General features: G+C 38.7%; 1 protein-coding gene across 1 annotated transcript in view; it reads left to right on the top strand.

Moving 5' to 3' along the window:
* LOC133322191 (protein timeless homolog) overlaps positions 1-15,835 on the top strand; it is a 178,561-nt gene that overhangs the window by 138,351 nt on the left and 24,375 nt on the right. The window contains exon 8 of the mRNA XM_061531236.1: positions 6,363-6,519. Coding sequence (XP_061387220.1) covers positions 6,363-6,519 — 157 coding nt within the window. The remainder of the gene's footprint in view (positions 1-6,362; positions 6,520-15,835) is intronic.

Here is a 15,835-nt window from a genome sequence, read left to right on the forward strand (position 1 = left end):
CAGCTCGTCTATATAGACTCACTGGCCTGTCAGCTCGTCTATATAGACTCACTGGCCTGTCAGCTCGTCTATATAGACTCACTGGCCTGTCAGCTCGTCTATATAGACTCACTGGCCTGTCAGCTCGTCTATATAGACTCACTGGCCTGTCAGCTCGTCTATATAGACTCACTGGCCTGTCAGCTCGTCTATATAGACTCACTGGCCTGTCAGCTCGTCTATATAGACTCACTGGCCTGTCAGCTCGTCTATATAGACTCACTGGTCTGTCAGCTCGTCTATATAGACTCATTGGCCTGTCAGCTCGTCTATATAGACTCACTGGCCTGTCAGCTCGTCTATATAGACTCACTGGCCTGTCAGCTCGTCTATATAGACTCACTGGCCTGTCAGCTCGTCTATATAGACTCACTGGCCTGTCAGCTCGTCTATATAGACTCACTGGCCTGTCAGCTCGTCTATATAGACTCACTGGCCTGTCAGCTCGTCTATATAGACTCACTGGCCTGTCAGCTCGTCTATATAGACTCACTGGCCTGTCAGCTCGTCTATATAGACTCACTGGCCTGTCAGCTCGTCTATATAGACTCACTGGCCTGTCAGCTCGTCTATATAGACTCACTGGCCTGTCAGCTCGTCTATATAGACTCACTGGCCTGTCAGCTCGTCTATATAGATTCACTGGCCTGTCAGCTCGTCTATATAGACTCACTGGCCTGTCAGCTCGTCTATATAGACTCACTGGCCTGTCAGCTCGTCTATATAGACTCACTGGCCTGTCAGCTCGTCTATATAGACTCACTGGCCTGTCAGCTCGTCTATATAGACTCACTGGCCTGTCAGCTCGTCTATATAGACTCACTGGCCTGTCAGCTCGTCTATATAGACTCACTGGCCTGTCAGCTCGTCTATATAGACTCACTGGCCTGTCAGCTCGTCTATATAGACTCACTGGCCTGTCAGCTCGTCTATATAGACTCACTGGCCTGTCAGCTCGTCTATATAGACTCACTGGCCTGTCAGCTCGTCTATATAGACTCACTGGCCTGTCAGCTCGTCTATATAGACTCACTGGCCTGTCAGCTCGTCTATATAGACTCACTGGCCTGTCAGCTCGTCTATACAGACTCACTGGCCCTCCAGCTCGTCTATACAGACTCACTGGCCCTCCAGCTCGTCCATACAGACTCACTGGCCCTCCAGCTCGTCCATACAGACTCACTGGCCCTCCAGCTCGTCCATACAGACTCACTGGCCCTCCAGCTCGTCTATACAGACTCACTGGCCCTCCAGCTCGTCTATACAGACTCACTGGCCCTCCAGCTCGTCTATACAGACTCACTGGCCCTCCAGCTCGTCTATACAGACTCACTGGCCCTCCAGCTCGTCTATACAGACTCACTGGCCCTCCAGCTCGTCCATACAGACTCACTGGCCCTCCAGCTCGTCTATACAGACTCACTGGCCCTCCAGCTCGTCCATACAGACTCACTGGCCCTCCAGCTCGTCTATACAGACTCACTGGCCCTCCAGCTCGTCTATACAGACTCACTGGCCCTCCAGCTCGTCTATACAGACTCACTGGCCCTCCAGCTCGTCTATACAGACTCACTGGCCCTCCAGCTCGTCTATACAGACTCACTGGCCCTCCAGCTCGTCTATACAGACTCACTGGCCCTCCAGCTCGTCTATACAGACTCACTGGCCCTCCAGCTCGTCTATACAGACTCACTGGCCCTCCAGCTCGTCTATACAGACTCACTGGCCCTCCAGCTCGTCTATATAGACTCACTGGCCTGTCAGCTCGTCTATATAGACTCACTGGCCCTCCAGCTCGTCTATACAGACTCACTGGCCCTCCAGCTCGTCTATACAGACTCACTGGCCCTCCAGCTCGTCTATACAGACTCACTGCACCTTCAGCTCGTCTATATAGACTCACTGGCCTGTCAGCTCGTCTATATAGACTCACTGGCTTGTCAGCTCGTCTATATAGAAATTTACTGTCCTGTCAGCTCGTCCTTATAGAGACTCACTGGCCTATCAGCTCGTCTATACAGACTCACTGTCCCTTCTGAAGCTGCAGACGAGCTGATGGCTTGTTTACAAATACTTTTTCCTTGTCTTTCCGATCTCTGTCATTTTCATGGGAAAGGTTAATTGCCTTCTTGCAGTTTTCCCGTCTATATAGTTCCTGTGTATTGTGTTCTGCCCATAGACGATTTTTATATACAGAATACTTTAAGTATTGTATATAGCAGACCTGTCAGATGTCATGTGCCCTCACTGCATTTTACATTCGCCGCAAACTTAATCTTTCCAGGTACTTATTAAAAGTGAAAGTAATTAAAAAATTGTGTCCGCCATTTTACTCTCTCGTTCAAAGCTCGAAAGCAGTCATGACATTTTTGGCCATTGACTCTGTCGAATAAATCTGTGCCTGTTTCTGGATACGTTGTCTTGTTTTTGCCTCTCTCTCGGTCACCATGGATTTGACTCAGTTTCACAGTTGCCCTTTAATATTCGACAAATTAACAACAATAAAATTTATGACACTTTGCAAAAAATGTTCGCGATTTAAAGTGAGACCTACAATCGTCGACAATCAACCGAACCGAAGAACAACTAGCAATCCTGTCGGACAGTCATTTGTTCAATTCATGAGTAATCACGTCCATGGCATTGGTCTGGTTTCTGCTGTGTGTGTTAATGCGTGAACGAATGAATGTGTGCGGTGCGGTTGTAGTAATGATGGCCCTACATTTGTATGGTTTGCTCTGGGGTTGTGGAGCTTCCACAGTTTAATGTGGATGTATTGTGGACTTAAGGATAGACACTTTGGGATTTTGAAATGTTCAGCTAGTTCGAGAGAAGCATTTGATCCTTACGGAAAACAGCGAGTCTATATAGACGAGCTGAAGGCCAGTTATTCGATATAGACGAGTTGAAGGGCCACTGGGTCTATATAGACGAACTGAAGGGCCAGAGACGAGCTGAGAAGCCAGTGAGTCTATATCGAGGAGTTTACGGGCCAGTGGGTCTATATAAACGAGCTGAAGGTCCAGTGCGTCTATATAGAGGATCTAAAGGCTCAGTGAGCCTATATAGACGGGCTGAAGGGCCTGTAAGTCTATACTGAGTTAGTTCTACAGCGAAACGTATGAACCTTTTGAATTTTACCTAAAATTAAATATACTTCTCTAATATTTATTTTCAAATTTAAAGCAATGAAATATTTATTTACAAGAATGCATTTTGTTGTAGTTTTTTTTTTGCTTTATTCCATGGCTTGTTATTGTTTATTATTATTTTGCCCATTTATTACGCGTTGTCGTTGGTTATGAATGGCATTTTTATTGTTTCAATTTTATTTATTAATAATTAATATTGACCCTCATTGATTTGTTTTGTTGGCCTGTATGTGTGTGTGTGCGAAAGCCTCCTGTTTAATCTTAAATAATAATTACAATAATTTATTCAAGTTCTTTTGTTAGAATTTTTGGAAAATAAATATTGGCAATTAGGCGTTTTGTGTACGAAGGCTGGTTGGCTAGCAGAGCTACCACGTAGGCTATGGTATTTGCCAGTCATGTTCGCTGCATAAATGAAAAGGACATTATGATTAATTATTCTATTCATGATGAATAAAAATTTCAGCACATTGGCTGGCTGGCTGTGCAGGCTGTGGGTAGAGGTGGTCATAATAAATTTATTATTTTTTTAATATTTGGGTTTCTGTGTTTCGTTTTTTGTTTGGAAATAAGGCGAAATTTGAGAGTGATGATGTCGATTTTCGAGGCTTGATGGAGGATGTCAACAAAACACTAAGTGTTGCCTAGCGACATTAGATATTTTAATTGAAAAAGTTGAGAATTTTTTAGCCAATATGCAAAAAGTATGGTTTGGCATAGACCCACTGTCCCTTCAGCTCTTCTATATAGACCCACTGTCATTTAAGATCGTCAATATAACCCATTGGCTTGTCAGCTCGTCTCTTTAGGCACACTGGATCAGCAGCTCGTCTATATAGAATGATTGTCTATATAGACGATTAACCCTTCAGCTCGTTTCTTTAGCCTAACTAGTCCTTCAGCTAATCTATAAACACTATATAAACTCACAGCTCCTCTATATGGACTCATTGGCCCTTCAGCTCATCTCAATATATTCAGTGGTCCTTCAGTTCGTCTCCATAGAGTCACTGGCCAGGCAGCTGGTCTCTGTAGAGTCACTGGCCTAAAGCTCGTCTATATAGACTAAATAGCCCTTAGCTTGTCTATAGACACATTGGCCCTGCAGCTCGTCTCTATAGACTCACTGGTCCTTTAGCTCGTCTCCATTGACTCACTGGCCAGTCAGCTGGTCTCTGTAGAGTCAATGGCACGTCAGCTTGTCTATATAGACTCACCTGCCACTCAACTTGTCTCTGTAGACTCACAGTTTGTCTTTATGGTCTGATTGGCCCTTCAGATCGTCTAAATAGAATCATTGGCCCCTCAGCTCGTCTATATAGAATCATTGCCCCTTCAGTTTGTCTATATGATCTGATTGGCCCATCAACTCGTCTGTATAGCCTCCCTAGCCCTTCAGCGCGTCTATAAACACTATAAGACTCACTTGCCCTTCAGCTCGTCGTTATAGACCCACTGGCTCCTCAGCTGGTCTATATAAACTCACTGTCTCCTCAGCTCGTCTATATAGGTTCACTGGCCCTTCAGCTCGTATCTATAAACTCACTGGCCCTCAGCTCGTTTATATATACTTACTGGCTTTCGTTTATATAGACTCACTGATCCTTCAGTTTGTCTATAGAGACTGATGGGCCCTTCAAGAAGTTTATATAGAATCATTGGTCCTTCAGCTGGTCTGTATGGACTGATTGGCCCTTTAGCTCGTCTTTATAGGTCCCTGGCCCATCAGTTTGTCTATAAATATTATATAGACCTCATTAGCCTTCAACTCGTCTATATATAATCACTGGCGCTTCATTTCGTCGTTATAGGTCTCTGGGCCATCAGCTCGTCTTTAAATACTGTATAGCCTTACTGGTCCTTCAGCTTGTTTATATAGACTGGGATCTCAGCTCACTGCGACCTCAGTTCGTCTACATAGACTCACTGGCTTCTCAGCTTGCCTGGGTAGATTCCCAGACTCCTTTGATTGTCTATGTTGACTCTAGGGCAATTCAGTCTGTATAGAATCCAAAACCCCTCAGGCCAGACTTGAAAGCCACTTAGCCTGTATATGTACACTCGGACCCTTCAGTTCGCCTTACAGACACATAAGCCCCTCTATATATTTATATTCACTGGCTCCTCAGCTCGTCCGTGCTGACTCTCTTGCCCTTCAGCTCCTCTATGTATACTTCCATAGCTCTCAGACTGTCTTTGTAGACTCCCTTGGCCCTTCGACGCATCTATAAAGACTCTCCGGTTCTTCGGTTAATCTATATAGAGACCCTGGCCCTTATCCTCGTCTAGGTAGACCCTTACCGAATGTAGCGTAATTGTTTACCATATTGGCTTCAAAAATGAATATACACACATAAATTCTATACCGCCCCGCGATATTTAATTTTTTTCCTGTTTTCAAATTGAAATTATATCTCTTTAATATTCTGCTGATACAGAAATGGAAATGCAATGATGCTGTGTAAATAAAATCGACGTTTCAAATAATATTCAACATGGACAACAACAAAACAAAAACAAAAAAAAAAAACTAAATTTTTATTATATGTACAAATAATGAACATTACACAATGATAATGGCAGTAGCAGCCGCAGCAAAAACAACATTTAAATTGTATTCATGATTTATGTTTTACATGAAAATCCTATTTTGTTGTTGTTGACATTTGGAAAAACATTAAATATTTTATCAAAGTGGTATAGAATCGCAGCCAGCAATAGAATCAATGCGAATTTACGGCATGAATACATTTTTAATTTAAAATCAAACAAACACAATCACACACACAGTGATATTCGGGCACGTGTAATGGCTGTTTGAAAAAAATGTTGATCGAAAAAAAATCACAACTCACGGTATCCGCAATTAATTTCAATTCAAATCATGTGTTATCGGCATGAAACAAATACTACTACAAATACGACTACACGCCTGTCATAACATATTTGTATTGAAATGTTGCAATAACGACAACAACTGCAACAACAAGAACAGTATCATGAATAGCAATAATGAAATTGCACAATTTATAAATATAAGGTATTTAATAGTGGTATTTTGTTGTTGAATAATAAAAATTGCAACAAAAAAAAAAAAACAATATTCAACGATTTATATTTATCTGAATATAATTTTTTTATTTAATTGATTTCCAAATCATTTCATTTCAGAGCCTTTTTACGTGATGTCGTCGAAACGGCCAATATTTTCATTAAAATGATGGAAAAATTTTGCAAAGATTCGGTGGTGGTGCAGGATAAAAAACGCCCCAAAAAACGTCACGGCAAAAAATCGAAAAAATCTGAAAAACCCAAACAGGAAACTGAGGTGAGTTATGGAATAGATTTTTATTTGTACTAATTAATGTAGAAATTATAGAAAAATGTATTTAGAAATTTAATGATATTTAAAAAAATATATATAGAATATTAAACTATTTTGAAATGTTGATGATGAAAATTGTCTAAAATAGTTTGATGGAAGGGAATATTTATATATAACATTGAATGTGACATGGGAGTAACAATACACCATTACAATGGAAAACCAGTAAGGAAAATAGTAAAGTCGGACTGGGCCGACTATATGATACCCTTCACCACTTTGGGGATATTCTACATATGTATCTTTACAGATGTCGTCTTTTTGAAGGAACATTGACATGAAATTGAACGGACTTAAAAATACGATCTTTATAAAAAGTAAAATGTAATATCAATCAAGCACCCATTGATTATTTGGTTTACAATCAACATAAATAGGTCGAAATTATATATGGAAGCTATTCTATATCTAAACCGAGTTTAAGGAACCTTGGCCGATATTAATTTATATTAATTTCAGTACGTTTTGCCAATCGGCCTAGTTATGGGTCTTTAGTACACCATTTACGTAAAATCGGACGAAAGTATATATAAAGCCTATATGTAAATCTGAACCAATTTCAAGAAAACTTGACACACACAAGTTTATAGTAACTTCAGTACATTGTACAAAATTGTGTGCGGGTCGGCCAATCTTTGGTTCTTTAGTGCACAATTAACATTAAATCGGACGAAAATATTTATTGGAGCTATATCTAAATCTGAACCGATTTTAACACATCATTCTGAATCCAATTAAGTACCCTATGGCAACCTTCGTGCAAATCGAAAGATATATAGGGACTTTGGAGACCCATTTACCTTAAATCTGACGAAAATATATATGGGAGCTATATATAAATCTGAACCGATTTCCTCGAAACTTGGCACACGTCATTCTTGACCTAATTCAGTACTTTATGCCAAACTTCGTGCAACTCGAAATATATATAGGGACTTTGGAAACCGATTTACCTTAAATCGGACGAAACTATAAATGGGAGCTATATCTAAATCGCAACTGATTATCTCGAAACTTGGCACAAATCACTCTACGCCTAATTCAGTACTCTGTGCCAAATTTCATGCAAGTCGAATGATATGTAGAGACTTTGGTGCACCATTTACCTCAAATCGGACGAAACTATATATATGGGAGCAATATCTAAATCTCAACCGATTTTCTCGAAACTTGGCACAAATCATTCTGCACCTAATTCAGTACTCTGTGCCAAATTTCATGCAAATCGAATGATATCTAGAGACTTTGGTGCACCATTTACCTCAAATCGGACAAAACTATATATGGGAGCTATATCTAAATCTGAACCGATTTTCTCGAAACTTGGCACAAATCATTCTGGACCTAATTCAGTACTCTGTGCCAAATTTCGTGCCAATCGAGAGATATAGAGGGACTTTGGTGCCCCATTTACCTTAAATCGGACGAAAATATATATGGGAGCTATATCAAAATCTGAACCGATTTTTCCCAATTTCAATAGGGTTCGTCCAAATAAGTGACTTGTGCCAAATTTCTTCCAAATAGGATCATAAATTCGACCTGTACTTTGTTTACAATTTAACATATACAGACGGACGGACGGACGGACATGCATAAATCGACTCAGAAAGTGATTCTGTGCATATTCTCAAAAGGAACCATGTGTCTATCTCGTTTCCTTTTGCCTGTTACAAACATATGCACAAAGACATAATACCATGTACCACAGTGTGGTGAAGGGTATAATGACATAATGATGGGACACATTTGAATCGTTGAAAAGATAACAGTGTTGTATAGAACTAGATGATTGCGAAACTGAGTGCGGATTTTCAATAACGACGACGGATGTACTCAAGAAGTATAAAGTCGATATTATTGCCTTACAAGAAATGCGATGAAAAGGGACTGGCGTAAGTAAATCAGATAATTACGACCTTTATTATAGATGTCACGAAACGTAGCATGATTTTGGCTGCGGATTTATGATTAACAGGAGATTCTCCAGATTCACTCCAGTAGATGAGTGAATTGCTATATTCACGATCATGTTGTGATAGACGGAAGAAATTCGTCCAGTGTTTTAGACGCTCGATCCAAGGTGTGACAGCCGAGGTATAACACTGAAATTCGACTACCTACTCCGCTCAACTTGCCCACTTGCTTGACGAAAGCACTCCTTGTCCGGATAACAATGAAGCAAAAGCAGCACTTGGGTACCAAAAACCACCATCAAGAAACCCATGATACGGTCAGGAGTGTCGTAATGCTACCGATGTGAAAAATTCAGCGTATAGGGCAACACTGCAGACAGTAGCAACTCGTAATGTGGTGGAGAATTATCGGGAGAAAAGGAGAGAGGAGAAACGTATTTTCAGAAAAAAAGAATAAAGAACAAAAAAAAAAAAACGTAAACTTGAGCAAATCGAGATGTACAGAAGTCAAAATGAAGTCCGGAAATTTTACCAACGAGTAAAACACCAAACCGAAGGCTTTAGTGCAGGCACATCCTCCTATATCTGGAATGAGTATTTTGAAAAACTTCTGATATCAATAGTAGCGGTGAAGAGGATACGCAAGAACCAATAAGAGATGACGGTATATTGGCAAGGTATACCACCTTGCCAAGATGAGGTCAGGATAGCAATCAATCGGCTGAAGAATATTAAAGCAGCAGGTGCCGATGGGTTATAAGCCGAAATATTCACCACTAGTGGTCAGATGCTGCTAAGGAGCATGCACCAGCTTATTAGTAAAAGTTGGCTAGAGGAATGCATGCCCAATTATTGGAACCTCAGCATCCTGTGTCCCGTGCACAAAAGAGGACACAATACGATATGTGCCAACTATAGAGGAATAAGTCTCCTTCCCATCACACATTAAGTGCTATCCAGTGTGCTCTGTGAAAGACTGAAACAAATGGTCAATGACATTATTGGACCATACCAATGCGGATTCAGGCCTGACAAATCCATCATTTACCAGATTCTCACACTGCGCCAAATCCTGAAAAAGACTTTCGAAAAACACATCGACACAACGAACATCACGCCTACTATAAAGCCGCATTCAACAGACCTATCAGTTCAGAGATTTTTAAAACCATATCTGCGTGTGACATTCCTGCAAAATTAATTCGGCAGTTAAAGTTGGAAAAGACCTCTCGGAGGCCTTTAATACCAAACGAGGATTCAGACAAGGTGACAGTTTGTCCTTTGACCTTTTTAACATCCTTCTGGAAAAGGCCTCATTTTCTTGCGGAAGTTAATGCATTTTAGGCTGTTAGGGACAGACGTCCCAACCAAGTGATTGATATATCGAGTTCTCTGAGCATAATAACTACACCTTTTTCACATGTTATTCAAAACATATCAAATGTAATTCGAGAATTCCATTTGTTATTCATAACATACAATTTGCACTTCGAAAATTCCATTTGCAATTCATAACTCATCAGTTGTAATTCGAGAATTTCATTTGTAATTCATAGAACACCTTTCGAAATTCGCAGAATTCCATTTGAAATTCGTAAAATTCCATTGGAAATTCATAAAACTCCATTTGAAATTACTAAAATTCCATTTGAAATTTATAAAATTCCATTCAACTTTCAAATAAATTCAATTGATATTCGTAATATTTGATTTGAAATTAATAACATTTCATTTTAAATTGGAAAAATGTTATGGGAAACACCCAAAATATGTGTAACACATTAAAGTGGGTAATAATGTATGTACATATTAATTAATTAAAAGTATATAATTTTATATACTTTATATATACTTTATACTTTTTTGCATCATGAACTTTAATGTATGTATTTAAATTTAATTTATATAGATTATTGACAGACCTTAATGTTGATTTTTATTCATTCTTTTGAAAACCGCATATATATATCTTTTATGAATTTGTCATGTATATATATATGTATATATATGTTAGTTTGTTTTTTAATACTATTTTTCACTACATAAAAAATTCCAACCCACTTATTGTTCAATTTATTTATTTTAGTCGAATTTGAAATAAAATGTTAAGAATTTGAAATGAATTTTTACGAATTACAACTGAAATATTATGATTTACAGGTAAAATTTTATGAATTTCAAATTGAATTCATTGAATTTCAAATAAAAATATACAAATTACAAATGAAATTCTTAAAAATTCAGATGGAATTTTATGAATTACATATGAAAAGTTTAAAATCACAAATGAATTGTTGTGAATTGCCGATTAAATACTCGAATTACAACTGAAATGTTATGAATTGCAAATTGAATTTTCGAATTACAAATTAAATTCTCGAATTGCAATTGAAATGTTTGGAATAACATTTGAAAAAGGTGTAGTTTTGTAGAAAATATTCCTGTTCCTGTCCTGTCCCTGTTTTGGCACTGCCCTCATGGACGATTTTAGCTAGGTTGCAAGTCTCAAACCTTTAATATTTTAACAGAGATCGTATATAAATGTTCCACCATATCTTGATTAGTATGAAGGCCCACCAGCATTTAAGCCAAAAAAAGTAAGGAAAGTAGTAAAGTCGGACGGGGCCGACTATATGATACCCTTCACCACTTTGAGTATATTCAACAGATGAATCCTAACAGACGTCGCATTTTTAAAGGACCAGTAAAATGAAATTGGAACCATAAACACGTCATTCTGCAACCGATACTAAATTGTTCATTTGGTCAGATATAGAAGCTATATCTAAATCTGAACCGATTTCAGGAAACTTAACACACAGCTAGACCTAATTTATTACGCTGTGCCAAATTTTGTGCAAACCGAAAGATATTAAGGGACTTTGGTGCACCATTTACATTAAATCGGACGAAAATATATATGGGAGCTATATCTAAATTCGAACCGATTTCTAGGAAACTTAACACACATCAATCTAGCCCTAATTCATTACGCTGAGCCAAATTTAGTGCAAATCGAGAGATATATAGGGACTTTTGTGCACAATTTAACTTAAATCGGACGAAAATATATATGAGATCTATATCTAAATCTGAACCAATTTTCAGGAAACTTAACACACATCATTCTAGACCTAGTTTGTTACGCTGTGCCAAATTTCGTGCTTAAATCGACTCAAAAAGTGATTCTATGCATATTCTTGGTTGCTTTTGAGAATATGTCTGTCTTGTTTCCTTTTGCCTGTTACAAACATATGCACAAAGACATAATACCCTGTACCAGAAAAAAAGAATTTGGTTCAAGAACCTCAAAACCCCAAAATACCGAAAATTGGGGGTACCCTTATATGGGGGCTACCCGAAAAAATGGAAAAAATGGAATGGATTTGCTACCTAATAAAAACTCGACGTACTAAATTACAGTCAATTTGGTCGAAAAATACGACCAGAACCCCCAAACCGTTATATGGGGACTACCAGAAAAACTGGACCTATATTTATAATTTTTAGTGGAGTAATTTGGCACCCAATAAGAACACAATGTACAAAATTTCAGAGAATTCAGTTATAATACGAGCCCAAGAACCCGATATATTTTTTGGTAGGGAGATTTGCTACCCAATAGGAACCCAATGTACAAAATTTCAGAGAATTCAGTTATAAAATGAGCCCAAAAACCCGAAAATACCGAAAATTGGAGCTACACTTATATGGGGCTTTCCGAAAAAAATGACCTTTATTAATAATTTTTGGTAGGGATATTTGCTACCCAATAAGAACTCAAAGTACCAAATTTCAGAGAATTCAGTTAAAAAAACGCGCTCAAGAACCACAAAATACCGAAAATTTTGGAACATTCGTTTTCCCCTTGACAGCCTATCCACTATTGTTATCGGCCATTACAGAAATAACCAGCGGAACAGACCCTTGAAGACTCCTGAAAATAATTGTCAATTGTCGTCTTCTTAATGTCATTCTTCCATCGAAGGCTGAGCTGGTTTTTGTTAACAATGGTGTCTACCCAGCTTGTTGCTGTTCCCCGTCGTTGTCATGCTCTTCATTGTCACAGGCGAATAGGAGGATTTGATCTAAGCCGGTAGAGTTTCCTTTGAGTTACCCATATTGCCGCTGAATCAACTTTCATGTAATACAGTGATTTTTTACTGTCGGCTTAGTAGACCGGTAAATTTGATCGACCGGAAGTTCAATAGAATTTTTGTAAGGGTAGTTTAATTATTTTTCGCAGATCAAGCTGGGTCCTTATTTACCCTTTGATACGTCTTCCTATCCATGGCTTCTTTGGTACTCTTGAGCGTTCGAGCGAACTGCGACAGTGACTTCTTTCCCCTCAGTAGACGTCTGCCTCAAAATCCAGCTGAAGTCGATGCACATCTGGCAATTTCCGTCTTAAAAGATAGCACCTCATCAATGGACACACTTGACTGACCCAGCTGGCTAGAGGGTAGAGCGCTGATGACCGTTAAATCTGCATTCTCCTCTTTGTCAATTGGAATTTTGTCCCATATATCGGCTGAGATACTCGTTTGACTCAGTCGAAAATTGCTGTATGCCGAAAATACTTTCACTCAGTCGCTTAAGTTTTCGTGTATGACATTTAAGACTGAGATAAAGTTGTACCGCTGTTGTGCTTTTAGATGTTATAGAAAAATCAGCACTTGTGTCATTGGATACCGAGTTTGAGTTGGAAACGCGAGGTCGACCATGGCATAGCTTGCTTAATTGAAAATTAAACTATGTTTCTGAGGACCTGATGTCGACCGTGACATAGTTTCCTTACCGTGGAAAGGACTTGGTTTCTAAATTTAATAGTCATGTAGAAGCTACGTTATCGATGAGGCTCCGTTCGAATGATTTTTATCACGAGGTCATATAACACCCCAGATTTAAAGAGTCTACCTTTAGGGAAGAATAACAAGAACCTCAGATGTTCGTCAGTCCAGAAGATCAGGGGGACGTGGTTATTCCCTCGGATATTCTGCCTTTAGACCTGCTAACTATGCGCGAGTCATTATTGTATAATTATAGTTATCCAAGTTATAGTTAGCCAATAACTATATTGGACTTCCCAATATCCGCAAAAAGGGGATGAGTGCGGTAGCATTCAGCTATGCTTCCGGTCATGAGTATAAACTTAATAGAGCTACTATAGTGATACTATGAAAAAATATGAAATTTATTTAACTAGCGCCATCTATGCGCCAAATCTGCCACATTTTCCAATTAACCTAGTATTTCTATTCTCAGCCATTTCAAATTTTTATATAACCACTTGTATGTTCATAACATTTATTATATAATTAATAAAGCTACATTAATTAAAAATGTGCATTGTAAAAACAAAAATAGAAAATTGAAACAAAAACCCAATTGGAATCTTTTAATCCGCCTTTGTTGTCTAACATAATAAATTCGAAACCATTTATCATCCTGCTAGGTATATTTTTTCTGGGCTGCTCACATGCGCTCTCATACACATGCAGCAACACAATACATACACGTTATTATTTAGCAGTCGCTTTTTGTTGTTATTGGCCACTGTTGCCTTCCAGCCTTTTAATTTTCAATGGGAATTTATGCACATCATCCAATTTAATTGAATGAAAATATTGTTGTATCAGCAGGAAAAATTTTCAGTGTTTTTAAAGTTACAAATGCTGACATGAAGGACGCACACACACGCACATCCACAAACATCAAAGTGTTCGTGTGTGAGAGCGCGAGTATCCCCATATTGGCTGTCCTTTAACGGCAACACGCGGCCCGATGGCATCGTTATTCTTGCGTGTTGTAATTCATTATGCAACCGAGCAACAGCTCCTATAGGGACAGCAACAACAACAACGTTAGTCTAGTGTAAATCCTTCGCACATGCAGTGTTGTGTGTGCTACTATCCCTTTTTTTTGGATTTTATTCATTTTTTTCGATATGCATTGTAAAAAAACACACACACAAAATATATTCTTTAAAATAAAATTGCCGGGGTACACCTCTTGGAACATCTTTTTCCATTGAAAAAGAATGTGCGTGTGTGCATACAAATGAATTTATATTATTCGCAATAGCCTGGTACTCATAATTGTTAGAGGACCGGACCTCTGTTCAACAGGATCCATCTCTTTACACAGCCAAACAGACACACAAATATTTTTTCTTCGAAAACAAAAAATAATGAATGAATGAACGGCTGAGTGGTTATGATGGCACACACACACACACAAAAATGAATATGCCGCGCACACATGTGTTAAATTTCACTGGGAAATAAAACTGGCCGATAGGTACTGCAACTACGATGATGGAAAAGGTCACTACGAGACAGTGGTTGGATATTTTAATCTTTGCAGATTTTTATATCAAAATTCCCTTGTGGTTCTTAACACTCGGTGTGTGTGTATGTGTGCAATATCTGTCTGACCAACAATGACGGCATGCATTCGTTTCTATGTTCATCCTCTTGACCTGCGATCCATTGTCAATTTATTCATTCATTCATCCATCCATTCATTCGTTCATTCATTTGCCTCCATTGTAATCATATTCCTTGTGAATATTTTGTGTTTTAACTGCAGGGCGTATTTTCGCGCTACACCATGGGAGTAGTGTTGATGGAATGTGTGGAACTGAAAAAAATATTTTATACTTAAAAAAAAAGAAGTCGGATCGTAGTTTTTGCACGCTTTTTTGCATGAGTTGAACACACAAATTACCTTAGGACGGTTGAGACAATTAGTTGTATTCGTAATTTTCAGTCAGGTTGTTTTCTATCCTCTTAGAAGATGATTTACCAAATTGCAGTCGCATATCGGAAATTTTGGCAAGGACCCGGAAATCAAAAATTCAGTTAAAGTGTTAATTATACCCGGCATTAAGCTGGAGCGTTATTAATTGGACTATGCCGAACATGGAATATTATGCGAAGAATTTTTTTCCCAACCACGATCGTGAAAAGCGAAATCTTGGCATTTCGGTGGAAAAATACTCCTAATACCGACAATATATAAAAAAACTAGGCCGGAACATTTAAGGAAGGAATATCATAACATAGATCTATACAGGAAATATTCTATAGAATTTGGTATCCATAACTGTTATGTTACAGCCATATCGAATGGAAAGTGCGCATAGGATAATCGAAATACTTAACAAAGGACGTGATCTGCATTTTGGCGCTAAGTCAAACGAGGACTTTTATTAAAAAAAAAGTAGGCAAAAGGAGTTTGGACAACCGTGAACGTATAAGTCTAAATTCCTGGCACTTCGATCGGCTGGAATGTGAGCCAAAGACCATCAATATACCTCAAATGGGTGCTGGGCATTCATA

This window comes from Musca vetustissima, unplaced genomic scaffold (genome assembly GCF_032173495.1).
Source record: "Musca vetustissima isolate MV318-11 ecotype Yass unplaced genomic scaffold, APGP_CSIRO_Mvet_v1 utg21807, whole genome shotgun sequence".
NCBI classification, from domain to species: domain Eukaryota; kingdom Metazoa; phylum Arthropoda; class Insecta; order Diptera; family Muscidae; genus Musca; species Musca vetustissima.